We start from the raw sequence: 27,127 nt of genomic DNA on the forward strand, positions 1-27,127 counted from the left end.
CGATCCTCCTTCCTCAGCCTCCCAAGCGCAGGGATTACAAGTGTGCACCACCACGCCCGGCTCTATTTTTTACTCTTTATTTTATTTTATTTTTTGGTGGGTCTGGGAATGGAACCCAGGGGCATTCAAACTCCAAACTACACCTCCTGCCCTATTTTTTATTTTATTTTTTTTTTTTTGAAACAGGATCTCACTGAGTTGCAGAGGGCCTTACTAAGTAGCTGAGGCTGTCCTCGAACTGCGATCCTCTAGTCTCAGCCTCCCAAATACTGGGAATACAAGCATATGCCATCACGCCCGGCTTACTCTTTATTTTGAAACAAGGTCTCACCGAGTTGCAAAGGGCCTCACTAAGTAGCTGAGGCTGTCTGCGAACCAGGATCCTCCTGTCTTGGCCTCCTAAATGCTGTGATTACAAGCATGCAACACCATGCCTGGCTTCCCCAGTGTTATTTTATTTATTTATTTATTTATTTATTTTTTATTTTTTTGGTGGTACTGGGGTTCCTGGAAGCCCTTCTACCTCGGGGCTACACTCCCAGACCTATTTTTACATTTTCATTTTGGAAACAGGGTCTCCTAAGCCAGCGCACGGCTGGCTTCGAACCTGCGCGATCCTCCTGTCTCCGCCTCCCAAGCGCGGGGATTACAAGCGTGCGCCACCACGCCCGGCTATTTTATTTATTTTTAATTAATTATTTATTTTTTGCAGGTCTGTGAATGGCACCCAGGGGCATTTGACCTCCGAGCTACAACCCCTGCCCTATTTTTTATTCTTTATTTTGAAACAGGGTCTCACAAAGTTGCAGCCTCACTAAGTAGCTGAGGCTGTCCGCGAACCGCGACCGTCCGGTCTCAGCCTCACGAACGCTGGGATTATAAGCGTGCGGCACCACGCCCGGCTTATTTTATTTTTTCTTTTGAAACAGGGTCTCATGGGGTTGCGGAGGACCTCACTAAGTTGCTGAGGCTGTCCATGAACCTGTGATCATCCTGACTCAGCCTCCCAAGTACTGGGGTTATAATCGTGTGTGCCACCACCACACAGGCTGCCAAGACACATTATCATACAAGGATGAAGAGGTGAAGAGGCAGGCCAAGATCCATTTGTACATTCACTCGGCCCATTCGTGTGGAGCCGCTGCCAGTGCAGGTACAGTTCCAGGTGCTGGCTGACTCAGCACTGAGGACCTGCACAGCGAACATCCAGGGGAGGCTAATGACGAGAAGTAGGTCGCACAAGGGTTAGAAGGCGGTAAGTACAGAGCAGGGCTGAGCAGGAATGTTGGGAGGGTTGAAGAAGGGTTTCAGACTGGCCAGGGGGTGGACACTTGGGAGGCTGACCCAGCCAGGAGGGTCAAAGATTTGAGGACAGCCCCAGCAAGGTAGCAAGACTCAGCCACCTAGGAACACCCCGTTTCAAAATAAAATATAAAATATGGCTGGAGTCGGACGTAGTGTCACAGGCTGGTAATCCCAGCATTTGGGAGGCTGAGACAGGAGGACTGAGGACTGCCTCAGCTGCTTAGGCCCTTTGCAACTCAGTGAGATCCTGTTTCTTTTTTTTTTTTTTTTTTTTTTTTTTTTTTTTTTTTTTTGGTGGTACTGGGGGTGGAACCCAGAGGCTTTCTACCTCCGGGCTATACTCCCAGACCTTTTTTATATTTTATTTGGGAACAGGGTCTCACTAAGTTGCTGAAAGCCTCACTAAGTAGCTGAGGCTGGCTTCGAACCCGTGCCATCCTCCTGTCTCAGCCTCCCAGGCGCGGGGATTACAAGCGTGCGCCACCACGCCCGGCTGTGAGACTCTGTTTCAAAATAAAGAATAAAACATAGGGCTGGGGGTGTAGCTCAGAGGTGGAATGCCCCTGAGTTCCTTCCCCTAGTATGGCAAAAAAAAAAAAAAAAAAGGCCAACCAGTGTGCTGCCAGACAGCAGAGACGCATCCAAGGTGGACTCCACGACTTTGGGCACGTAGAGCGATCTTCTCTGCGGCAACCGGAGGAGGCGAAGGCTTAAGGCACAGGGTGGCCAGCTCCGTGCCCGCCGCCTGGGTTCTAAAGCGCCCAGTTCGCGCCGTCCAGGCGGAGTCCCGCTAAGGGCCACCTGTCACCACCAGGGGGCGCCCACCCGCTCGGCTGGATTCCAGCCCTGCTCCCGGTCTCCCCCAAAATTTCCTTTCACTTTCGGTCTCTGGCTGTCACCCAGCATGGCCCTTCCACACCCAGCTGGGGCAAGCCTGGTGCGTGAGGAGAATGGGACTCCAGGTCCCCGAGGGGCGGGGGCGGGGTCCCCACTGCGGGGCCAGGGGGCCGCGGCCGGGGGGCCGGGTTCCCAGGTCCCTGACCCGGGAGGGTTCCGGGGACCGGACGTCGGGGTTCTTAGAAGGGGAGATGAGGGGTTTTCACCGTAACTGGGGCTCACGCAGGAAGCCTGGGGGAGTGGAGGGCGGAAACTTAGCCACATCAAGGGCTCGAGGGCGGGGCGGGGCGGCGAAGGGGCGGGGGGAGAAGGGGCTGCAGGGTGCGAGTCCCAGACCTGCTCTTCTGTCCCTTCCAAGACCCGGCCACCGGCATGAGGGGCTCCCGGCAGAGATGATAGTGCTGGTGCCAGCCTGGAGCCCAACTGTACGTATACCTGGGAGGTGGGCAGGGCTCTGGATGTCTAGCTGAGCAGGGCTGACCAGGGAGAAATAGAAGGTGGACAGAGTGCGGGAGAAGGGGAGAGAGCAAGGCAAGGGGAAAATGGACAGCAATCCAGGCACACACCTGGAGCCCAGTACTTGGAAGGCCGAGACAGGAGGATGGCAGGTTCGAGAGCAGCTTAGCACGTTAGCGGGACCCGCAGCAACTTAGCGATTGGCTGTTTCAAAATTAAAAAAAAAAAAAAAAAAAAAAAAAACTGGGTGTGGTGGGACACACCTGCAATACTAATACTTGGAAGACTGAGACAGGAGGATGCATATTCAAGGCAGCTGAGCAATTTAGTGAAATTCTTAACAATTTAGCAAGACTGTTTCCAAGTAAAAAATAAAATAGAACTTGGGGTGCAACGGAGTTAGAATGTCCCTGGGTTGAATTCCCCAGCACTACAAAAAATAATAATAAAGAAATAAAGCCACTCATGGTGGCACACACCTGTAATCCCAGTACTTGGGAGGCAGAGACAGGAGGATTGCAGGCTCAAGGACAGCCTCAGCAAGGTAGCAAGATTCTCAGCAACCTAGGGAGACCCTGTTTCAAAACAAAGCATTTTGCCGGTGTGGTGATGCACACTTGTAATCACAGCATTTGGGAGGCTGAGACAGAAGGATCTCGGTTCAAGGACAGTCTCAGCTACTTAGTGAGGCCCTTTACAGCTCAGTGAGACCCTGTTTCAAAATAAAGAATAAAAAATAAGCCGGACGTGGTGGCGCACACTTGTAATCCCTACGCTTGGTAGGCGGATGACAGGAGGATCGCGCAGGTTTGAAGCCAGCCTCGTTGGCTTAAGAGACTCTGTTTCCAAATAAAAATATAAAAATACCTCCGGGAGTATAGCCCGGAGGTAGAAGGGTTTCCAGGAACCCCAGTACCACCAAAAAAAAAAATATATATATATATATATATATATATATATATATATATATATATATATTAAGATATTAAGGTTGGGGGTGTCGCTTTTGCTTGGAGGTAGAATGTGCTGGGTTCCATCCCCAGTATTGAAAAATAAAAATATAAATAAAAATGTCTGGGAGTATATAACTCAGAGATAGAGTGCCCCTGGGTTCAATTCCCAGTATTAACAAGAAAAAGAAAAATCCAATACTTGTAAAGCCAAGATTGGTTCACAGTCAGCTTCAGCAATCCAGTGAGACCCTGTTTCAAAACAAAAAATCCAATGTGCTGGGCATGTAGATCAGAGGTAGAATGCCCCCCGAAGTCCATCTCTATTACCACCAAAAAAAGAAAGAAAGAAAGAGGAACAGGGAAGGATGGGGGGGGCCAAGATGTAGAAAGGCAGAAAACTGGAAGATTTGGAATGAGACCTGAGAAAGGAGGGGAAGGGAAGGGAGGAAAGGAGCCTGGGGCAGCTGGCGCTGACCAGGGCCGACGGCCACCCCGCCCACAGTCCTCACTGCTGCTCCTGCTGCTGCTGAGCCCCAGCCTGCGCGGGAGCCCCGACTGCTCCTTCACCCACAGCCCCATCTCCTCCACCTTCACCAGCAACATCCGAAAGCTGGTGAGCCTCCCTGCTGCCCCTCCTGTGTCCCCGCTTGAGGACAGGGCTCCTGCCTGCGTCTCTGTCGCCTCTCCCTTGGACTCTGTCCCGCTCTCTCTTTCTGGGTCTGTGCCTTCCATCTCAGAGTCACCATGGTTCTGTTTCCCCGGTTTTTAGACAGGACTGACCATGTTTTCTCCCTCAGTCTAACTACCTGCTTCAAGATTACCCAGTCACTATGGCTTCCAACCTGCAGGACGTGAGTCACACCTGAGGGCCCTGGGATGGAGGTGGGAACAGACTCAAGGTGGACCACCCTGCAGGGACCAGGCTAGTGGGCCAGTCCCCTCCCTCCTCCTCAGACCCAGGGGTCCAGGTCCAGCCCTCCTCTCTCAGACCCAGGGATCTAGGCTCAGTCCTCCTCCCTCAGACCAGGGGTCCAGGCCCAGTCCTCCTCCCTCAGACCCGGGGGCCCAGGTCCAGCCCTCCTCTCTTAGACCCATGGGTCCAAGCCCAGCCCTCTTCCCTCAGACCCAGGGGTCCAGGTCCAGCCCTTCCCCCTCAGACCCAGGGCTCCAGCCCGAGCCTCCTCCCTCAGACCCAGGGGCCATGGCCCAGCCCTCTTTCCTCAAACCCAGGGGTCCAGGTCCAGCCCTCCTCCCTCAGACTCAGGGGTCCAGGTCCAGTCTCTTCCTTCAGACCCAGAGGTCCAGGTCCAGCCCTCCTCTCTCAGACCCATGGGTCCAAGCCCAGCCCTCCTCCCTCAGACTCAGGGGTCCAGGCCCAGCCTTCCTCCTTCAGACCCGGGGGTCCAGGCCTAGTCCTCCTCCCTCAGACCTGGGGGTTCAGGTCCAGCCCTCTTCCTTTAGACCCAGGGGTTCAGGTCCAGCCCTTCCCCCTCAGACCCAGGGCTCCAGCCTCAGCCTCTTCCCTCAGACCCAGGGGTCATGGCCCAGCCCTCCTCCCTCAAACCCAGGGGTCCAGGTCCAGCCCTCCTCCCTCAGACCCAGAGGTCCAGGTCCAACCCTCCTCCCTCAGACTCAGGGGTCCAGGTCCAGTCTCCTCCCTCAGACCCAGAGGTCCAGGTCCAACCCTCCTCCCTCAGACCCAGGGGTCCAGGTCCAGCCCTTCCCCCTAAGACCCAGGGGTCCAGCCCCAGCCTCCTCCCTCAGACCCAGGGGTCCAGGCCCAGCCCTCCTCCCTCAGACCCAGGGGTCCAGGCCCAGCCCTCCTCCCTCAGACCCAGGGGTCCAGGCCTAGTCCTCCTCCCTCAAACCCAGGGGTCATGGCCCAGCCCTCCTCCCTCAGATCCAGGAGTTTAGACCCAGCCCTCATCCCTCAGACCCAGAGGTCCAGGCCCAGCCTCTTCCCTCAGACCCAGGGATCAGCCCCCAGTCCTCCTCCCTCAGACCCAGGAGTCGGGCCCAGCCCTCCCCTCCAGACCCAAGGCTTGGGCTGTCTGTCTCCAGGAGGACTTCTGCAGTGCACTGTGGCGGCTGGTCCTAGCCCAGCGCTGGATGGAGCAGCTCAAAACTGTAGCTGGGTTGGATTTGCAAAACCTCCTGGAGAAAGTCAATACAGAAATATACTTTGTCACCTCATGTTCCTTTCAGGTAAGTTCTGACTTTGGGGGTGGTGAGGGGACGGGTGGCTTCCTAGGCACTGAGAGTAAAGCTGTGCTGAGCCTTACTGGGAGTTCTTTTGACTGTTGCACCCAATCAAGGTAGAACCAGAACTTAATGTGTCTGTGTTCACTGGAAGACGGTGAAGGTCTGGGCCTAACTGTGGGGGCCCCATATCTTGAGCCCAGATGAAAGGTGTCCTGAGGGTGACTCCCTTAGCCACTAGGGGGCGTGATTCTAAACTCTCTGAGACCCAGAACTCACTGCGCCCTGTTGCTGGGTGTTGTCAGCAGGAAAGGACCCTTGGCGGGAGGAGAGGCTGGGGGTGATGTGGTAGTGACATCTCCCTCCCCTGCCCCCAGCCCCTCCCCAGCTGTCTTCGCTTCGTCCAGACCAACATCTCCCACCTCCTGCAGGACACCTCTGAGCAGCTGCTGGCTCTGGAGCCCTGGATCACCCGTCGGAATTTCTCTCGGTGCCTGGAGCTGCAGTGTCAGCCCGGTAAAGGCTCCCAGCCCTGTAGCCCTTACCCCCCAACTCCACCCAGTCCCCCCTATTCCCCTTCTGCTAGGCTGCATGTTCCAGAGGCCCCTGCCCTTTTTGCTGTGACTCAGGGCAAATTCATTCCCCTTTCTTACCTAAGCTTGCCCATCCTTGAGAATGGAACAGTGATCCCTCCCTGCCATGTGTCTCAGGCAGCCCCACTCAACAGAGATACAATCTAAAATGCCTGTAATGCTGGGTGTGGTGGGGCACGCTTGTCATCCCAGCATTCGGGAGGCTGAGACCGGAGAATCGCAGTTCGTGGACAGCCTCAGCTACCTAGTGAGGCCCTCTGCAACTCAGTGAGACCCAGTTTCAAAATAAAGAATAAAAATAAATAAATAAAGGACAGGGGCTGTAGCTCCGAGGTCAAATACCCCTGGGTTCCATCCCCAGACCCACACACAAAAAAATAATAAAATAAAATAAAATGCCTGTAATCCCAGCCAATCAGGAGGCTGAGACCAGAGGATCTCAAATTTGGGGCCAGAGCATGGTAATTTAGTGACTTCTGTAATCCTGGTACCTGGGAGGCTGAAATAGGAGGGTCCCAGGTCTGAGGACCATATCAGGAATATAGTAAGACTCCTAGCAAGCTAACAAGACCCTGTTTTAAAACAAAAAATAAAAAGGACTAGGGGTGTATCTCTGAGGTAGAATGCCCTTAGTGTCAATCTCCAGGACCCAAAGGATACAGTGGCACACATCTGTAATCCTGGTACTTAGGAGGCTGAAACAGAAGAATTGCAGGTTCACAGCCAGGCTCCGCAGTTTAGTGAGACCCCCGTTTCAAAAGAAAGAAGCTAGTGTGGTGGCGTAATTTGTAATTACAGTACTTGAAAGGTAGAGACAGGAGGGTTGCAGGTTCCAGGACAACTTCAGCAACTTAGTGAGCCCCTGTTTCAAAATAAAAAGAATAAAATAGGGTTGGAGTATAGCTTGGAAGTAGAATGGATTCCATCCCAATACCACAAAAGAAAAAGAAAAAGAAAAAGTTGGGCATAGTGGTCCACACCTGTTATCTCAGGACTTGTTGAGGCTGAGACAGGAGGACTGCAGGTTCAAAGACAGCCTCATCAATTTAGCAAGACCTTGTTTCCAAATAAAAAATAAAATAAAATTGAGTGTGTAGCTCAGAGGTAGAATGTCCCTGGGTTCAATCCCCAGCATGCACACACACAGTGCAGACATGCAAACACTTCTGTGCTGTTAGCCATATGAAAAAAAATATATGAACTCATTCACCCCCCTGAATTTCTTTTCTTTCTTTCTTTCTTTTTTTTTTTTTTTTTTTTTTTTTTTTTTGCGGTATTAGGGATGGAACCCAGGGCAGGGGCATTCTACCTCCGAGCTACACCCGCAGCCCTATTTTTTATTCTTTATTTTTTGTTTGTTTGTTTTTTGTTTTGTGATACTGGGGGTGGAACCCAGAGGCTTTCTACCTCCGGGCTATACTTCCAGACCTATTTTTATATTTTATTTGGAAACAGGGTCTCACTAAGTTGCTGAGAGCCTCACTCAGTAGCTGAGTCTGGTTTTGAACCTGTGCGATCCTCCTCTCTCAGCCTCCCAAACTTTGCAGGGCACCACCACGCCCAGCTTAGTCTTTATTTTGAAACCAGGTCTCACTGAGTTGCAAAGGACCTAAGTAGTTGAGGCTGTCCTTGAACTGCAATCCTCCTGTTTAAGACTCCTAAGTGCTGGGATTACAAGTGTGCACCACTATGCCTGGCTTTATTTATTTATTTATTTATTTATTTTGCGGGTCTGGGAATGGAACCCAGGGGCATTCGATTGCCAAGCTACACCCCCTGCCCTATTTTTTGTTCTTTATTTTGAAACCGGGTCTCACTGAGTTGCAGAGGGCTTCACTAAGTAGCTGAGGCTGTCTGTGAACCGCGATCCTCCGGGTCTCAGCCTCCCAAATGCTGGGATTACAAGCATGCGCCACCATGCCCGGCCCATCTTATTCTTTTTAATTTTTTTTGTAATAATAGGGATTGAACCCAAGGACATTCTACCTCCCAGCTACACCCCTAGCCCTATTTTATTGCCTTATTTTGAAACAGTGTCTTCATCGGGTGTAATCATCTACTTCGTGAAGCCCTTCGCAACTCAGTGAGACCCTATTTCAAAAAATAAAAATTGTTGGGCGTGGTGGTGCACACTTGTAATTCCCGCACTTGGGAGGCAGAGATAGGAGGATCGCGCAGGTTCGAAGCCAGCCTTGCTGGCTTAAGCGACCCAGTTTCCAAATAAAAATATAAAATAGGTCTGGAGTGTAGCCCGGAAGTAGAAGGGTTTCCAGGAACCCCAGTACCACCAAATAAATAAAAATACTAAAAAATAAAAAAATAGGCCTGGGGATGTAGCTTAGAGGTACAATGACCCTGGGTTACATCCCCAGTACCACACCAAAAAAAATGAAAGAAAGAGGAAAGAAAGAAAGAGAGAAAGAGAGAGAGAGAGAGAAGGAAGAGGAGGAGGAGGAGGAGGAGGAGAAGAAGGAGAAGGAGAAGAAGAAGAAGAAGAAGAAGAAGAAGAAGAAGAAGAAGAAGAAGAAGAAGAAGAAGGAGAAGAAGAAGAAGAAGAAGAAGAAAAGGGTCTCAAGTTGTGTAGGACCTAAGTAGCTGAGGCTGGCTGAGAACCTGTGGCCCCTCTGCTCAACCTCCTAAGTGCTGAGATTATAGGCATGTGCCAAAGGGTTCGGCTCATTCAAATATTATTTATTTATTTGGTGGTACTGGGGTTCCTGAAAACCCTTCTACTTCCGGGCTACACTCTCAGACCTATTTTTATACTTTCTTGTTTGGAAACAGGGTCTCTTAAAACAGTGCGGCTGGCTTCGAAACTGCGTGATCCTCCTGTCTCCGCCTCCCAAGCATGGGGATTACAAGTGTGTGCCACCACGCCCGGTTTCATTCAAATATTTATTTATTTATTTATTTATTTATTTATTTATTTTTGCAGATCTGGGGATGGAACCCAGGGGCATTCTATCTCTGACCTACACCCCCAGCCCTATTTTTTATTCTTTCTTTCTTTCTTTCTTTCTTTCTTTATTTATTTATTTATTTTTGGTGGTACTGGGGTTCCTGGAAGCCCTTCTACCTCCGGGCTACACTCCCACGGGCTACACTCCCAGACCTAGTTTTTAACTTTATGTGGAAACAGGGTCTCTTAAACCAGCGAGGCTGGCTCCGAACCAGTGCGATCCTCCTGTCTCTGCCTCCCAAGCGCGGGGATTACAAGCGTGCGCCACCACGCCCGGCTTTTATTCTTTATTTTGAAACAGGGTCTCACTGAGTTGCAGAGGGGCTCACTAAGTAGCTGAGGCTGTCCAGGAGCCGCGATCCTCCTGTCTCAACCTCCAGAATGCTGGGATTATAAGCGTGCGCCACCACGCCTGGCTTCATTCAAATATTTAATAAGCACTAAAGCATAAATCTTGGTGCCAGGCGTGGTGGCGCACGCTTATAATCCCAGCATCTGGGAGGCTGAGACAGGAGGATCACAGTTTGTGGCCAGCCTCAGCTACTTAGTGAGGCCCTTTGCAATTCAGTGAGACCCTGTTTCAAAATAAAGACTAAAAAATAGGGCTTGGGGGGTGTAGCTCAGAGGTAGAATGCCCCTGGGTTCCATCCCCAGTACTGCAAAAAAAAAAAAAAAAATCTATTGGGAGAAGATAAACAGAAATGGAAACACAAGGAACACTTAGGTTTAATTACCTGGGATCACAGGTTTGTGCCACCACACCTGGCTATAGATTCCCTTTTTTGTGTGACAACCTTGTATGATCATTCCCAATATTACTAGGGATGAGGAAAGAGAGTCACAGAGTTGTCGGCATCTGGCTGAGGACCAAGCACTCAGCCCTTCTCTCTGGTCATCCAGACTTCTCTCTCTTCTCAGACCCCCCTACACTTCTGCCCCCAAGGAGTCCCGGAGCCCTGGAGGGAACAGAGCCTCCTGCTTCCCAGTCCTACCTGCTATTGCTGCTGCTGCTACTGCTGCCCACGGCCCTCATGGTGTTGGCCGCTATCTGGTGCCTGTGCTGGTTAAGGACCAGGCGGAGGTTGCCCCACCCCAGGGAACTGGTGAGCCAGCGGGGTGGGGAGGGATGAAGGGGTGGCTGGAGGCTGTGTCCATCCTCCTGTGGCTGACCCTGTGGGCGCTGCAGGTGCCCCCCACCCCCAGTCCCCAGGACGTGCTGCTGGTGGAGTGCTGACCTGGCCGGGGCCTCATTTTGGTGAGTTCTGCACACACTGTGGGGCCCGGGATCTCAGGCTTAGGACCCTGGATTTGGTCTGGAGTAATGGTGGGAGTACTAGGGAGTCATGGGAAGTCTGTGAGCAGGGGAGAGCAGAGCCATCTCTAGGTGCCAAAAGACCCCTATGGGCCCAAGAGGGAGGGAGAGAGGATGAGGCCTGAGCCAGGGCCAGGACCATGGAGATGGAGTGGAGGGAATATTCCAGAGCTCGGATGGGATGAGGAAGCACAGACCAGGGCCACCCGGTTCAGTAGAGGAGCTGACACAGATAACCTCAATTATGGCATGGTGATAGGGAGGCCCTAGAGAACCTGGGGGAGGAGTGAGAATATGGCACGGTGATAGGGAGGCCCTAGAGAACCTGGGGGAGGAGTGAGATCAAGAAGACACTGAGGCCAGGTGTGGTGGCACACGCTTGTAATGCCAGCATTTGGGAGGCTGAGACCGGAGGATCACAGTTCGCGGACAGCCTCAGCTACTTAGTGAGACCCTGTTTCAAAAAAAAAAAAAAAAGCCGGGCGTGGTGGCGCACGCTTGTAATCCCAGCATTCGGGAGGCTGAGACCTGGAAGATTGTGGTTCGTGGACAGCCTCAGCTACTTAGTGAGGCTCTCTGCAACTCAGTGAGACCTGGTTTCAAAATAAAGAATAAAAAATAGGGCAGGGGGTGTAGTTTGGAGGTCAAATGCCCCTGGATTCCATCCCCAGATGTGCAAAAAAAAAAAAAAAAAAGCCGAGTGTGGTGGCACATGTTTATAATCCCTGTGCTTGGGAGGTGGAGACAGGAGGATTACACAGGTTTGGAGCCAGCCTCGCTGGCTTAAGAGACCCTGTTTCCAAAAAAATATATAAAATAGGTCTGGGAGTGTAGGCCGGAGGTAGAAGGGTTTCCAGGAACCCCAGTACCACCAAAAATAAATAAATAATAAAAGTAGGGCAGGGGCTGTAGCTCGGAGGTCGAATGCCCCTGGGTTCCATCCCCACACACACACACACAAAAAGACACTGAGCGAGCCCACAGGAATTCTGAGGGAGAAGCCCTGGCAGATCCATGGGTGTATGAATCCATATGCCAGGAAGAGGGGCCTTCTGGGTGCATGCCATTCCAGGTGGAAGGAACCATCTTTACTACACCCTCTGTGTGGAACAAAGCTTAGGGTGCCCCAGTAACTTCAGCCAGCACAAAGCATGGCCAGAAACATGTGTGGGGACAGGAGATGGGTGCCAGATGTGGGAAGGAGGGGGCCTCCTAGATCCCCAGGCCCAAGGGATCTAATATGAAGCAGTTTTCAGTGACAGGCCTGGTATTGGGCCTCTACACTACATTGAGAAGTTGGTACTATTTTTTTCCCTTCTGTGGTACTAGGGATTGAGCCCAGAGGTATTCTACCTCCAAGCCACACACACCCAGCCCTATTTTTTTTTTTTTTTTTTTTTTTTTTTTTTTTTGCAGGTCTGGGGATGGAACCCAGGGGCATTTGACCTCCGAGCTACACCCCCTGCCCTATTTTTTATTCTTTTATTTATTTTTTATTTTTTTGGTGGCACTGGGGTTCCTGGAAACCCTTCTACTTCCGGACTACACTCCCAGACCTATTTTTATACTTTTTTATTTGGAAACAGGGTCTCTTAAGCCAGCATGGCTGGCTTCGAACCTGCGTGATCCTCCTGTCTCCGACTCTCAAGAGCGGGGATTACAAGCCTGCGCCACCACGCCCAGCCTATTTTGTATTCTTTATTTTGAAAGCAGGTCTCACTGAGTTGCAGAGGGCCTCTTTAAGTAGCTGAGGCTGTCCGCGAACCATGAATCCTCCGGTTTCAGCCTCCCAAATGCTGGGATTACAAGCGTGCGCCACCCAGCCCTATTTTTTATTTTTATTTTTTATTTTGAAATAGGGTCTAAGTTTTGGAGGACCTAAGTATCCAAAACTAGTAGTGAACCTGTTATCCTCCTTTCTCAGCCTCCCAAGTACAGGGATTAAAAGTGTGCACCACCATGCCCGGCTGGTACTATTTTTTGTTTTGTTTTGTTTTATAGTACTGGATATTGAACTGAAAGGCATTCTACTTCCACACTACATCCCCAGCTCTATTTTATTATTTATTGTGAAACAGAATCTCACTAAATTGTTCAGGCTGGGCTCCAACCTGCAAGCCTTTTGTCTTAGCCTCCCAAGTACTAGAATTATAGGTATATGTCACTGTACCCATCTAATTTAATACATTTTAATTAAATTTAGGTGAAATTAAAGCCAGGCATGGTGGTGCATGTTTGTAATCCCAGCATTTGGGAGACTGAGACAGGAGGATCCTGGTTCGCGGACAGCCTCAGCTACTTAGGCCCTCTGCAACTCAAGGAGACTCTGTTTCAAAAAATAAAGAATAATAAGCCGGGCGTGGTGGCGCACGCTTGTAATCCCCGCACTTGGGAGGCAGAGACAGGAGGATCGCGCAGGTTTGAAGCCAGCCAAGCGCTCTGGCTTAGGAGACCCTGTTTCCAAATAAAAATGTAAAAATAGGTCTGGGAGTGTAGCCCGGAGGTAGAAGGGCTTCCAGGAACCCCAGTACCACCAAAAAATAAAAAAATAAAAAAAATAAAGAATAAGAATTTGGGCTGGGGGTATATCTCAGAGGTAGAATGTCCCTGGGCTCAATCCCCAGATCCACACACAAAAAAAAATATAAAAATACAAATACAAAATAGGGTAGGGGCTGTAGCTCAGAGGTAGAATGCCTCTGGGTTCGAGCTCCAGTACTGAAAAAAAAAATTAGGTGAAATTATGCCAGACATGGTGGTACATGCTTATAATATCTGTATTTAGGAGGCTGAGACAGGAGGACTGCAGGTTCAAAGCCAGCCTTTGCAATTTTAGTGAGGTCCTCTGCAACTTAGTGAGACCTTGTTTCTAAATAAGAAATAAAATAGGGATTGGGGTATAGGTCAATGGTAGAATGCCCCTGGGTTCAGAAAAAAAAAAAAAAAAATAGGTAAAATTAAACTGGTTGTGGTGGTGGCACATGCCTGTAATCCCAGTGCTTGGGAGATTGAAACAGGAGGATTTCAGGTTTGAGGCTAGCCTCAGCAATTTAGGGAGAACCTATTTTCAAAAGAAAAAAAGAAATAAAGCTGGGCTTTATGGTGCACGCTTGTAATCCCAGCATTCTGGAGGCTGAGACCGGAAGATCGTGGTTCGCGGACAGCCTCAGCTACTAGTGAGGCCCTCTGCAACTCAGTAAGTCCCGGTTTCAAAATAAAGAATAAAAAAAAAAAAAAAAAGGGCAGGGGGTGTAGCTTGGAGGTCAAATGCCCCTGGGTTCCATCCCCAAACCTGCAAATAAATAAATAAATAAATAAGAAAAAATAGGGCTGGGGGTGTAGCTCAGAGGCTGAATGCCCCTGGGTTCAATCCCCAGTAACACATACACATACAATAAACAAACAAACAAATACAGCTGGGTGTGTGGCTTGGAGGTAGAATGCCCCTGGGCTCAGTCCTCAGTACCTAAATAAGTAATCAAATAAACTAACAAACAAACAAAATATTTAAAAAAAAATAGGGCTGGCGGTATAGCTCAGAGGCAGAAGGCACCTGCCTTCAATTCCTAGTACTATGAAAAAAAAAAATTCAATTCCTTGGTTGTGAACTGGCCATACTTGAAGTGTTCAGTATTCTTGTGTAGCTGGTGGCTCCCCTACTGGAAAGCAAAGATCCAGAACTTTTTTTTTTTGGTGGCACTAGGGATTGAACCCAAAGGCATTCTACCTCTGAACTAAACCCCCAGCTCAATTTTCTTATTTGGAAACAGGGTTTCAGAGTTGCGGAGGGCCTCAATTGTCAAGGCTGGCTTTGAACCTGTGATCCTCCTCTCTCAGCTTCCCAAGTACTGGGATTACAAGCGTGTGCCACCATGCCCGCCTAGATCCAGAACATTTCTAATATAGCAGAGTCCTCTAGGACAACGATGCCCTAACAGATAGTGAGACCTGGCTGTGAATGGAGTTGTCTGGGCATGAGTCTGTGCCTGGTCCTCAGCTAAACACTTTCCTTCCCTCTCCTCTGTTCACCCATCCTCAAATAGCCCAGTAAGACTGACACGTTTATCTGTATTTATTTATTTAGTGATCCTGGGGATGGAACCTAGGGACATTCAACCACTGAGCTATACCCTCAGCCCTGTTATACTTTTTAAATTTGGAAACAGAGTCTCATTAAGTTACAGAAGGCCTAAGTTGTTGAGGCTGGCTGCAAATTTGCGATCTTCCAAGACAGATACATTTATTCCATCTTACAGAGGCCGAGAGGAGGAGTCACCTGCCAGGGGACGCACAGCCGGGACACAGAAAGTTGGCTACAGGCTGTTCCCTTCCCAGGTGCCACTGCCCTCTGGCTCTCTCCCCAGGATGGAGGCAACGCCAGAACCCAGCAGTGGCCCCACTAACTTTTCTCTGTACAAAACCCTTGCCTTCTGAACTTGTATATAAACCACTCTTTTCTATCAGCTCTGGCCGAGCCTGTCTGTGGATGGGACCAGGGTGCGGAGGCAATGGTTTAGGTTTCAGAGTCTTGCTTCTTCAGTTAATGCAATGTTTTGTTCGATGTATGTTTTCTGGAGCCCAGGGTCAATGCTGGGCAATGCTAGGACCCAGATGTGAGGCAGAACCAGCGCGGTCCTGTTGGAGAGCCTAGTCTTTGCGAGAAGAGAGGCGTCACCTAGCGCATGGGTCAGGATGATGCACGCTCCGTGGAAGTAGCGGAGCCTCCAGGAGAGGAGGCGTTTGACCCAGGCTGGGATAGATCGGGAGGCTCTCTGGAGGCAAGGACTCTTGAGCCAAAGAGCACTTGGGATCATGACAACCCCAGATTTGGAGAGAGCATAGAAGGGGGGCTAAGAGGTCACCAGCTAGGAGACACCGAAGCAAAAGTCCAGAAAGTAGAATGATCCTTTGAGAACACTCCTGGAGATCACTCTTAAAGAGTCTCACATGAAAGAATATTTCTACCTTTTTTAAATTTTTTTTATTTTACAAACGCAGACGCTGGTCAGGCGTGGTGGTGCACGCTTGTAATACCAGCATTTGGGAGACGAGAGACAGGAGGATCAAGGTTCACGGACAGCCTCAGCTATTTAGTGAGGCTCTTTGCAACTCAGTGAGACCCTGTTTCAAAATAAAGAATAAAAACTAGGGCTGGGGTGTAGCTCGGAGGTAGAATGTCCCTGGGTTCCATCCCCAGTACCACACACACCAAAAAATGATAAAATAAAAAAAATAAAAATAAAAAAAAACGCAGACGTTGCCTCCCAGATAAGGGCACCAATTTGCCTCGGTCACAAAGGGACCGACCGGGCTCGGGAACCCAGACCTCCTCGATTAGACCGAGCGCCAAAGAGCAAGCGAGGCTCGTGTGCTCGCCCCCTGTGGGCCACGGGACGCTCAGCCGATGTCAGTTGCTTGAGCGGGTAATGGCGCTTTCCCTCACGAACATGGCGGACAGACAGGGTGGAGCCGATTATCAGTCCCTCAAAAAGATGGTCGCCAAGCTAGGCCCGCCCCGCTCCCGCCGAGCCGCTTCAGGACCCACGTGATCTCTCGCCCCTCACAATCATGGCCGCCGAGGTCCGACAAGAAAAATACCCGGATTGGACAGTCAGCCTACAACCCGCCTTCTGGTGGGGCATCTCTGCGCAGGCGCAGAGTACATTGGCCAATGAAAGCTCGCGACGCTGCTTCGTGACGTCACTTCCTCCGCCCCTGCAGCAAGGGATAAGAAACCCTGCGCCTACACCTCCTTCTTTCCCAGGCGGCTGCCGAAGATGGCGGAGGGGCAGGTTCGGGCTCTGCGCGGGCCGGGGCGGCGTGCGGTCGGGTGGGATCCAGGCGGGAACAGAGTTGGGTCTTCTGCTCTCTCCCACATGTATTGTGAGGCTTAAGATCCGCAGTCGGACAAAACGGACCGATTTTGGCGTAAGGGCTAACTAATGAATATAGAAATTGCGTTTGGTTTTAGGGTCAGAGCGGGCGAGAATGCGGCATTCTTATTCATGAGGCGGAGGGTGTTGGGTGGGAATTTGCAGCAGAGGACGACTACATTTACATCTTGGGTAGTGGTGGGTGGGCGGCGGCCGCTGGGGTTGAGTTGTGGAAAGACTGACCTCCGCGTTGGGGGACGCCGGGAGGTGGGCGGCATCGCGGCTGGGAAGAGCCGAGGGTTGGCTAAAATGGAGGCACTGCCACTCCCAGTGTTTTAGTAGGAAATTGCCATATTCGATGGGTGGAGAAAGCTTGCCTACTGGGTATTCAGAGATAGGTTGCTCTTTTTTCCACGTTTGGAATCGCGTGGTGCTGGAAGCTGAGAACTGGAGTTCTAGAGCTGTGTAACCGGTACAAACCACCCGGATTCTCTCGGTCAACATAGCAGAAACTTAAGAGTTCCGTGTCTTCTGGTGTGACTTCAGTCTGAGGATGGTTCTGGCAAGGATTTCCCTGTGGATTTTTCCCTATGGGTCGGGGGGTGGGCACGTTCTCAGCCAGGCAGCACTAGGCAAGTGGTAGTTAAGTATGTATCACTGTGCTTAGCAGTTTTGTATTGTTTTGTGTAGTTTTTAACTTACTGCAGTATTCCTGAGTCAGATGCTTGCCTCATTTTGCAGGTCAGGAAATCGAAACGTGGAGAGTTGGAGATTTTTGGCCAAGGTCACATTGTCAGGAATTGTGGCTTTAGATTCTATACCACTCTGCATTGCCTTCCAACAATCACAAAGTATATGAGATAACCATTGTATACTGTTAATTTATTGCCGAATATGTTACATTACAATGATGCCGGCTTCTGTTTCTGATGAGGAAGCTGAGGATCAGTGCTTCAGTTACCAAGGGATGCAGAGCCAACATGAGCGTTTGATTACTTTTGCTAACCATCCCACCTAACGTGGTCTTGTTAATGAAACTTGATGGCAGTGCCAGGCATAGTGCACCCGTAGTCCCAGCTACTGAGGAGGCTGAAGCAGGAGTATTTGAATCCAGCTGAAGTGAAGCCCTGCCTCAAAAAACTATTTTGCATGTTAAATAATTATATCATTTGGAACCTGGAATTCATGACATGTGATAAGTACTTGTGAGTGGACGGACCAGGGATTGGTTGTCGGGTCATGCCCTATTTCATCCTTTCACTGTCCAGTACATAATTTGGCCATACAAAATGTTTTTTCATTTACCTTTTGGGCTACTGGGGGTTTTACCCAGTACTCGGTGGGCATTCTATCGCTGAGCTATGTTTCCTGCCATTTTGAGTCAGGGGTATTACTAAATTGCCCAGGCTGGCTGGGAAATTGTGATTCTCCTACTTCAGCTGCCCAAGTCACTGGAATTGCAGTGCGTGCTGCCACACCTAACTTTTTATTTAAAGTTTTAAGTGTCCTGACAGCTGGATAGGAGGCACCCTGGGGATAAGATGGAACTGGAGGGATGGTTTAAGGAGTGGGGAGAGTCAGGCTTCTGGTTCCTCTGAGCCCTCTTGCTTTGTCCCCACAGGTCCTGGTGCTGGATGGCCGAGGCCATCTCCTGGGCCGCCTGGCGGCCATTGTGGCCAAGCAGGTACTTCTGGGTAAGTCTGCAGTTTTTTTGTTTTTTGTTTTTTTGTCGTTATCAGCTGTACTTGGAGGTCAGTGATGAGCAACAATCACCATCTTTCGTTTGAGTCTCACGACAATGAGATCAACCCCATGCACCGCTCTGAGACCTGTCAGCCAAGCCATTCCCCAGAGCTGAAGACTTCTACCTCTGCCAGTTAATCACTTTGATTTGCAGCAAAAGGCAGGGCTTTGGCTCTGTTAGTTACTCATTCAGTGGTTATGTTCATTCTAATTCTTTCCTTGAATGTTTTTTCCTCTAGGCCGGAAGGTGGTGGTGGTACGCTGCGAAGGCATCAACATTTCTGGCAATTTCTACAGAAACAAGTGTAAGTTAGGCTTGAGTGTATGGCTGAAGAGCATTTTAAGTGGGGTGTTAATGCTTGTAGCTCTAAAAACAACCCCAAAGCAGTGGGTCGCTGGTTAGGCTTTAGGAATAGGGTTTGGTGCTGAATGTTTAGGGTTTGTATGTGTTCTCCCCTCAGTAAAGTACCTGGCCTTCCTCCGCAAGCGGATGAACACCAACCCGTCCCGGGGGCCATACCACTTCCGAGCCCCCAGCCGCATCTTTTGGCGGACTGTGCGAGGTGAGTTGACCTGAAATGTTGGGTGGTGGTTCCCAGCAGCCAGTGATGAGGATATCTCCCACTCTTGTTCGAGTTTCCTGACCATGAGATGACTCCACATGCACTACCATCTGAGGCTGCCCTGCGCCTGTCCTGGTGGGGGAGGGTGATCCTCACAAGCCCCACTGAGGATGCCTGGTTTCCCTATTCCCACAGGCATGCTGCCCCACAAGACCAAGAGAGGCCAGGCTGCTCTGGACCGCCTCAAAGTGTTTGATGGGATCCCACCTCCCTATGACAAGGTGAGCTACACCAAGCCCCCAACGCAGGATCCGTGTGAGCAGCGTCTGTGATGTTACACAATTACCTACATTGTTTGAACCTCATGAAAACGCCACTGGCTGAGACGCCTTCACCAGTCAGCCTCCTGACTTTAGGGTCCCCACATCAGGTGTCTAAGCCCCTCTCCTTCAACAGAAAAAGCGGATGGTGGTTCCTGCTGCCCTCAAGGTTGTGCGTCTGAAGCCTACAAGAAAGGTGAGTTCCACCGAGTGTGGTCTAATTTTGGGCATTAGGGTCTGTTGGGGTGAACCTGAGGTCCCCAACTGGCAGATGATGTCTTTTTCTCACGATGGTCTGCGGATGCCACTGTGGGCAGTGTCGAAAATGCCATACGCCTAGCTGATGCCAAGAATTGGGGACCAATGTATGGGGTGCATGCACAGGCTCCAATTTGGCCTTTATTGAAAACATTCAGATTGTTCAATTGTTACAGATAATACATTCCCGCCTCCACCAGTGGGCACTGCGGCTCCCATGTGGGTTTCCTAAACTTTTTTTTTCTTCTTTACAGTTTGCCTATCTTGGGCGTCTGGCTCATGAGGTTGGCTGGAAGTACCAGGCAGTCACAGCCACTCTGGAGGAGAAGAGGAAGGAGAAAGCCAAGATCCATTACCGGAAGAAAAAGCAGCTTATGGTGAGTGGACCACAGACTGGCTCTTGAGTAGGGTGGGCAGCCATAGGGTAGGGGTGGTTTCAGGCAGCAGCCACTGATAATCATCTGTCTTCTTCCCCACAGAGGCTACGGAAACAGGCAGAAAAGAATGTAGAGAAGAAAATTAGCAAGTTCACAGAGGTCCTCAGGACCAATGGACTCTTGGTCTGAGCCTAATAAAGACTGTTTATGCCTCATGCTTGGCTTCGTTTGCCCTTCATCGCCGCCATGGGAGTTGGGGGATCTAGGGGTGCTGTTTGTGTCAATAGGCATCCTGGGACAGGGAAAGTGTTTTAGTCTGTAGTCTTATTTCAGGTCTCAAGATTTGTGCAATTGTAATTTATGACCTCCTTTATTATAAGTCCTTTGAAAATGATATAACCACAATTGAGTATTTTGAAAACTTAGCCAGGGCATTGAAAAAGGGTAGTATTTCCAACATGGCTATACTCTGCAGCTGTTACAATGGGAATAAGCACTTGTTGATGTGCACCAATTAAACTGCAAAGGCTGGGAAGATGTGACCAAGGGGTTAGAGCCATTGCCCCTGCTCCTTCCCTCTGCTTTGTAACCAAACAATAAATTGTTTTTGAAGAAATTTGGTGGTTTTTTTTTTATGCCTTTATCTGCATTGGAGACAGGCCCAGGGAAAATGGGCTCTTGGGAAGAAAAAATTTGAATTTCATAATATTAAAAGTGCCTTCAGGTTCCAGGTTTACCTGTGGTATTTGTGTCAGAATCCTGCTATAGTTTTTGCCTCTTCTCAAATTTTGTCCAATTCAAGTTCAGCTGCAAAGTATGGGGTTACCATTGATAACCAAGCCCTCATGCAAAGCCCAGGGTTTCCAAGCACATTGCAAGTGACTTGGATGCCAGAATAGGGGAAAATTCTCAGGATACCTTAAACTGTGGGTATACCTGGTAGGAAACATGGAAAGATGGCCTGCCTTGGTGTTATGTCAGCATTCCCCTGACAGGTATCAAACCCAGGATTCCAGGTTTAGGTATTGTCTTCCTATTACAAAGGGAATCAATCCTAAGGAAAATAGGTTCCAGGCCCACTTCTGCAGTTTAGCAAGGCTGTGTGTTTTGGCATTACTGGGGATGGAACCCAGCTATGTCCAAGCTATACCTGTAGCCCAACTGATCTTCCTGTCTACCTCCCAAGTGCTGAGATTACAAGTGCACACTGTCATGCCCAGCCCTTTTGTTTTTAAATGGGGTAAGTTGTGGAGCCTCACTAAGTCACTGAAGCTATTCTGCTAGTCATCCTCCAGTCTCAGCCTCCCAAGTACTAGGATTACAAATGTGTACCACCATGCCTGGCAAACCTTTAATTTTGCGGTTCTGGGAAAGGAACCCAGGGGCATTCTACCTCCCAGCTACACCCTCAACCCTGTTTTTTTTTTTTTTTTTAAATAGTACTGGGGGTGGAATCCAAGAGCTTTTCTACCTACGGGCTATACTCCCAGACCTGTTTTTTATACTTTACTTGGCAATAGGGTCTCAGTTGAGAGCCTCACTAAGCTGAGTCTGGCTTCGAACTTGTGTGATCATCCTGTCTCAACCTCCCAGCGTGCACCATCACGCCCGGCCCCCGGCAAACCTTTGAAAACAAAAGGCTTGGTTGTAATTTAGAGGTAGAACACCCCTGGGTTCAATCCCCACCAGCAGTGTCTTGCTGAATTGTAAACTATAGTTAAGGCACCTGCTGAGAACAGTAGAATATACTCTTCACAGCATATTGAGGATGTAGCTCAATGGTAGAGTGCTTGCCAATATGTGAGAGGCCCTGAGATAGTGATTTAAGAGTAACAGAGACAAGACTTCCCAAGTTAAAATTTCACCTGTGCTCATTTTCTGCAAAATCTGGAGTTCAGTTGCCTCTTCTAATCAGTGGGAATAACCACCGTCCCTAGAGAAAACAATGCTCAACGTGTAGCTATTGCTTAGATTACCTGAGCTTTTGCTATTAAGAATTTTTAAGTTAGGTAGTTACAGACCTGCTCAACATAGTGATTGCAAGTGGTATTTAAATTTGAGTCTAGCTACATGTGGCACATGCCTGTAATCCCAATATTTGAAAGCTGAGTCAGGAGTATAACAAGAGAACAGCCTCAGCAATTAGTGAGACTCATCAACCTAAGACCCTGTTTTCAACTAATAAAATCAGGTTGGGGTTGTAGCTTGAAGGTAGAATGCCTGAGTTCAATACCCAATATAAAAAACAGAAAAAAAAAATTGGGGGTGGTACTGGGACTTTTCTACTTCAGGGCTATACTCCCAGATCTATTTTTTAATACTTTTTGAAAACAGTCTCACTAAGTTGCAGAGAAGCCTCACTAAGCTGAGGCTGGCTTCGAACCTGTGCGATCCTCCTGTTTCGGGCTCCCAAACGCTGGGATTACAAGCGTGCTTCACCACGCCCGGCTTAAAATGAAAAACTTTTGTCTAGCAAAATTAAAGCTGCCGGGTGTGTAAGTGCAGATTTGTAATCCCAGTACTTGGGAGGTCGAGACAGGAGGATCGCAGGTTCACACCCAGCAACCTAGTGAGGCCTTCTGCAACTTACTGAGACCCCGTTTCAAAATAAAGAATAAAAAATAGGCTAGAGGTGTACCTCGGAGGTAAATTATCCTTGGGTTCCATCCCTAGTGCCGCAAAAATAAATAAATGAACGAAATTCCGTCTGGAGTGTAGCTCAGAGGTAGAATGCCCCTGGGTTCCCATGCCTAGTACCACCACACACCTATATGGCAGGGGGTGTAGCTCGGAGGTCAAATGCCCCTGGGTTCCATCCCCAAAACCGCAAAAAAAAAAAAAAAATACTGTTAAAGTGAGAAAAACAAAAACATTCAGCTCCCGCCCTCCGCCAAACACCCTCTAAATCATCGGCTGGGAGTGAAACAGGCCACGGCTGGAGAGTAACTCATTCATTCAGCTTCTGAAAGCTCATGGCTGCCCCGCCCATCGCAGAGACGCCAGCCCCCGCCAGGCGCCTGCCCAGCAGAAAGATGGCCGCGCCATGTGCCACTTCCGGTTTGAAGCCTGCACGAGCTCAGCCATGCGGTCCCCAAATCCACATGGCGGCCCCCTGTAACTCTCGCGATAACAGAAACCACACCTTCGCAGCCTGAACCGACGCTGCCGGCGCGCGGTTAGCCTGAGATTCTCGCGAGACAGCGTGCACTGCTTCCCGCCGCTCCGCCGTTCATCAAGATGGCCGCGCACCTGCAGACCCCGAAACGCGCGCTGGGGTGGGGCCGCCTGTCCATCAGAGCCGAAGCACCGCCCCCACCTGCTGCCCCGCCCCTTGCTCTTTCGTCACTTCCTCTCTAGTCGATAAGGAAACCCAGACGCTTCCGGCGCATTCCTTTTTTGCACGCGTCCGGAAAGATGGCGGACATTCAGGTACGCGCTCGGGCGCCCACCCTCGGCTTCAGGGGTACGTGGGGGAGGGCAGGACCCCAGATCTTGGTTTGGGGGTTTTAGCAGGCGTCCACGATTTCCTAGGGATTAACTCAGATGGGGGAGCGTGCGTTTGCGTTAAAGCAGGGCTATCTACGTCGTGCGGGCTCTCACAGTAGTGGAGGCTCCACGGTTTTAGGGGTTATGCTCTTAAAAACTAAGGGTTAAGCCGAGCGTGGTGGGGCACGCTTGTAATTCCACCATTTAGGAGGCTGAGATCGCGGTTCGTGGACAGCCTCAGCTACTTAGGCCCTCTGCAACTCAGTGAGACCCTGTTTTTTTTTTTTTTTTTTCTTTTCCTTGCGGTACTGGGAATGGAACCCAGGGGAATTCTACCTCCGAGCTACACCCCAGACCTATTTTTTAGCCTTTTTTTTTTCCCCCCCTGGAAATACGGTTTCACTGAGTTGCGAAGGGCTTCGCTAAGTAGCTGAGGCTGTCCGCGAACCGCGTTCTCTGGTCTCAGCCTCTGGAATGCTGGGATTACAAGCGTGCGCCACCACACAGGGCTTACTGTTTCAAAATAAAGAATAAGAAAAAAAAGTAGTCCTGGGAGTGTAGCTCAGAGGTAGAATGCCCCTGGATTCCGTACCCAGTACCGCACAGAAAGACCTACCGGTGTGGTGGCGCACACCTGTAATCTCACTGCTGAGGAGGCTGAGACAGGAGTTTCATGGGTTCTCTGCAGTTTGGAGGGTCTCAGTAAGCTAGCAAGACCATGCTTCAAAACAAAATAGGGCTGGGGAGCTGGATGTGGTGGCACACACTTCTAATCCTAGAACTTGGGGGCTGACATAGGAGAATCACACAGGTTCAAAAGCCACCCTCAGCAACCTAGTGAGGCTCTTAGCAACTTAGTGAGACTCTGTTTCCAAATAAGATATAAAATAGGTCTGGGAGTCTAGCCAGGAGGTAGAAGGTCCCTGAGTTCCATCCCAAGTACCACCAAAAAAGGGGGGGGTAGGGGTTAGCTCACTGGGCTCCTAGGTTCAGTCCCCAGTGGTACACCCGAAGGAGGAAAACCCAAAGATTAAAAGGTGATCTTTGGTAAGTCTTAAGGGTTAATCCTGGGGACCTGAGTTCTAATCAGGGAGCTGCTCTTTTGGTATTTAAGATAGGCCCCATACATATTAGGGAATGAATCCTGAACATGGCCCTCTGTGTAGGGGAATAATTCTTGCTGAAAGGTGCCAGGGTTGGGAGGTGTTATGTAGAGCCCATAACTTGAAATGACTCTTCACAGTAAGTCCCTGATTTCTGGGGCATGGGGCCTCGGGCTGGTGACTGGGGAGTGAATGCTGTGGAGACTGGATCTGGACTCTTAAGGGAGGTTTCTCATCTGCTCTAAAACTTAACAAAGGTCATCCTCTTCATTCATGTAGACAGAGCGTGCCTATCAAAAGCAGCCGACCATCTTTCAAAACAAGAAGAGGGTCCTGCTGGGAGAAACTGGCAAGGAGAAGCTCCCTCGATACTACAAGAACATCGGTCTAGGTTTCAAGACACCCAAAGAGGTGTGGAGGAGGCCCTCGAGAAAATGAGACCCATGTGCCTAGCAGAGCTGTCCTGTCCACATCTGATTGGATAACCCCTGGGGCTTGTGGGAGTTGTAGTTTGTATTCCTGGGGCCTCAGCTCTGTTCAGGAACTGCTTGTCTAATACTCATCATTTTCTCATGTTTTTCTCTTCAGGCCATTGAGGGCACCTACATTGACAAAAAGTGCCCCTTTACTGGTAATGTTTCCATCCGTGGGAGGATTCTGTCAGGTAAGTGACAGGTTCTGGGACCTGAACTTCCGGAGGGAAAGGGTCTTGGGGCCTAGACTCCTGGATTCCACGGGCACTGGCAGATGATGTCTGTTTTCACGATGGTCTTCAGATGCCCATCATGGGGCGCTGCCGAAAAAGCCAATTGGCAAAGCTGATGCCAGAAGGAAAGCGTCTTGGGATCTACTAGACTCAAGCAACTTCTGATTCCCAGCATGCCTTGGGCTCCCTTTGGTTCTCTTTTCCATGAGTCCTGACTAGTCATTCTGTCCCCTCTCCCTAGGTGTGGTGACCAAGATGAAGATGCAGAGGACCATTGTCATCCGCCGGGACTATCTTCACTACATCCGAAAGTACAACCGCTTTGAGAAGCGCCACAAGAACATGTCTGTCCACCTGTCCCCTTGCTTCAGGTGAGCACAGTGGTCCCTCGAGTATCCCTGGTTCTTCCAGATGGGTCATCTTGAGGCCCAGAGAACAGCTGGATGGGGTAACATTTCTGACAGACTCCAGAATTCTGAGGGTTTGATATGTTCCTTAGAATCTGAGGGATAGGCAGAAGTCTTGGGACCAAAAGGTTCACTGCTGTATTAGATACATTGGAATTAGTGTTTCCCGTTGAGCTTAATCACACACGGGGATTGGTGTTAAAACACTGGGTAGTGTTCTATGGTAAGGGACGAGGTCCTGCTCCCCCATAGGCCGCCATGGATCAAGGAGGTCACCAAACAAGTGGGGAGAGGATAGGAGGTGGAATGTGGAATGGTAGCCAGTAAGGGAGAGCCTCGTGGAACAGCGGCTTGGGAGCTTGGTGGGGGTGGGGAGGAGGTTGGTTGCCACTGGCCGTGGAGTTGCTAGACCCTGGCTGTTGGTTATAGGGTAGACACTACTGGGGAATGGTGGGGAGGCTACAGGCCATCTCAGGAGGCTCCATTTCTTTTTCATGAAGTAGAGAAAACAACAGATAGAGACAATGATTTGTGTTCACCAGATAACTAGGGGACAGCTGGGTGGCAGCAGGAGCTGAACTGGGGTTAGACGGAACTGAGGTGGAGCTCCCCAGCCCAGTGATGGGAACAAAGGGTTTTCTCTAGGGGTCTGCTGAGGGGACCCCTCCTGAGGACATGCCCCTGCCTGCCCCCACAGGGACGTCCAGATCGGCGACATCGTCACGGTGGGCGAGTGCAGGCCTCTGAGCAAGACAGTGCGCTTCAATGTGCTCAAGGTCACCAAGGCTGCCGGCACCAAGAAGCAGTTCCAGAAGTTTTGAGAATGGACACCTGCCCACTCCCCAAATAAACTCATTCACCAACTCACAGGCTAGGCTTGGAATCTGTGCCCTTAGCAGAGAAAGGGATTGTCCCTGGCCAGAGACAGGTTGTCTTCATGAAGTGGGGAATAGGGTAGGGCGGGGGAGGTGCCACCTGAATTAGATGTTGCTTTGTGGTATATGCCTTGTAACCCCAGTACTTAGGCTAAGAAAGGACTGCAGGGTCAAGGCCAACCTTAGCAACAGAGCAAAACCATGTCTCAATAGGGCTGGGGTTGCCAGGCGTGGTGGGTCACACTTGTAATCTCAGCATTTGGGAGAGACTGGAGGAACGCAGTTCGCAGACAGCCTCAGCTACTTAGGCCCTCTGCAACTCAGTGAGACCCTGTCTCAAAAATAAAGAATGAAAAATTGGGCAGGGGATTGGAGGTCAAATGCCCCTGAGTTCCATCCCCAGACCCGCCAAAAAAAAAAAAAGGTAGAGCCGGGCGTGGTAGTGCATGCTTGTAATCCCCGTGCTTGGGAGGCAGAAACAGGACGATCCTGCAGGTTTGACCCTGTTTCCAAAAAAATATATATAAAAAATAGGTGTCTGGAGTGTAGCCCAGAGGTAGAAGGGTTTCCGGGAACCCCAGTACCATCCCCCCAAAAAATTGGTAGAATGCTCCTGGGTTTCATCCCAGTACCACAAAAAATGACAGGGTGTTTAGCCCTGATGGACAACGCCCCTGGGCTCTATCTGATATGGTCTTTTTTGGCCCTTTTCATTTTGGTAGGGGTGTGTGAGGGCATACTC

General features: G+C 50.0%; 3 protein-coding genes across 3 annotated transcripts; all 3 read left to right on the forward strand.

Moving 5' to 3' along the window:
* Positions 1–2,594: 2,594 nt before the first annotated feature.
* FLT3LG (fms related receptor tyrosine kinase 3 ligand) lies at positions 2,595–10,596 on the forward strand (the record flags this gene model as incomplete). The annotated part of the gene is made up of 7 exons (XM_080703678.1): positions 2,595–2,627; positions 4,114–4,224; positions 4,409–4,462; positions 5,673–5,816; positions 6,188–6,326; positions 10,281–10,465; positions 10,549–10,596. 7 exons carry the CDS (start codon positions 2,595–2,597, stop codon positions 10,594–10,596), a joined length of 714 nt encoding a protein of 237 aa, XP_080559804.1.
* A 5,849-nt stretch (positions 10,597–16,445) lies between these two features.
* Positions 16,446–20,018, forward strand: RPL13A (ribosomal protein L13a). The gene is made up of 8 exons (XM_080704274.1): positions 16,446–16,466; positions 18,169–18,241; positions 18,530–18,595; positions 18,752–18,853; positions 19,049–19,134; positions 19,310–19,369; positions 19,686–19,808; positions 19,911–20,018. Exons 1-8 carry the CDS (start codon positions 16,452–16,454, stop codon positions 19,995–19,997), a joined length of 612 nt encoding a protein of 203 aa, XP_080560400.1. The 5' UTR covers positions 16,446–16,451; the 3' UTR covers positions 19,998–20,018.
* A 3,197-nt stretch (positions 20,019–23,215) lies between these two features.
* On the forward strand, positions 23,216–26,366 carry RPS11 (ribosomal protein S11). Its single transcript, XM_080704596.1, has 5 exons — positions 23,216–23,237; positions 24,677–24,808; positions 24,986–25,061; positions 25,345–25,474; positions 26,208–26,366. Exons 1-5 carry the CDS (start codon positions 23,223–23,225, stop codon positions 26,329–26,331), a joined length of 477 nt encoding a protein of 158 aa, XP_080560722.1. The 5' UTR covers positions 23,216–23,222; the 3' UTR covers positions 26,332–26,366.
* The last annotated feature ends 761 nt before the right edge of the window (positions 26,367–27,127 follow it).

This window comes from Muscardinus avellanarius, assembly GCF_963383645.1.
Source record: "Muscardinus avellanarius genome assembly, chromosome: 10".
Classification (NCBI taxonomy): domain Eukaryota; kingdom Metazoa; phylum Chordata; class Mammalia; order Rodentia; family Gliridae; genus Muscardinus; species Muscardinus avellanarius.

Coding starts and splice junctions, on each gene's coding strand:
- RPS11 (XM_080704596.1), top strand. Junction 24,809..24,985: donor GTTTCAAGACACCCAAAGAG/GTGTGGAGGAGG, acceptor TTTTCTCTTCAG/GCCATTGAGGGCACCTACAT. Junction 25,475..26,207: donor CACCTGTCCCCTTGCTTCAG/GTGAGCACAGTG, acceptor CTGCCCCCACAG/GGACGTCCAGATCGGCGACA.
- RPL13A (XM_080704274.1), top strand. Junction 18,242..18,529: donor GGCCAAGCAGGTACTTCTGG/GTAAGTCTGCAG, acceptor TTTTTCCTCTAG/GCCGGAAGGTGGTGGTGGTA. Junction 18,596..18,751: donor CAATTTCTACAGAAACAAGT/GTAAGTTAGGCT, acceptor TTCTCCCCTCAG/TAAAGTACCTGGCCTTCCTC.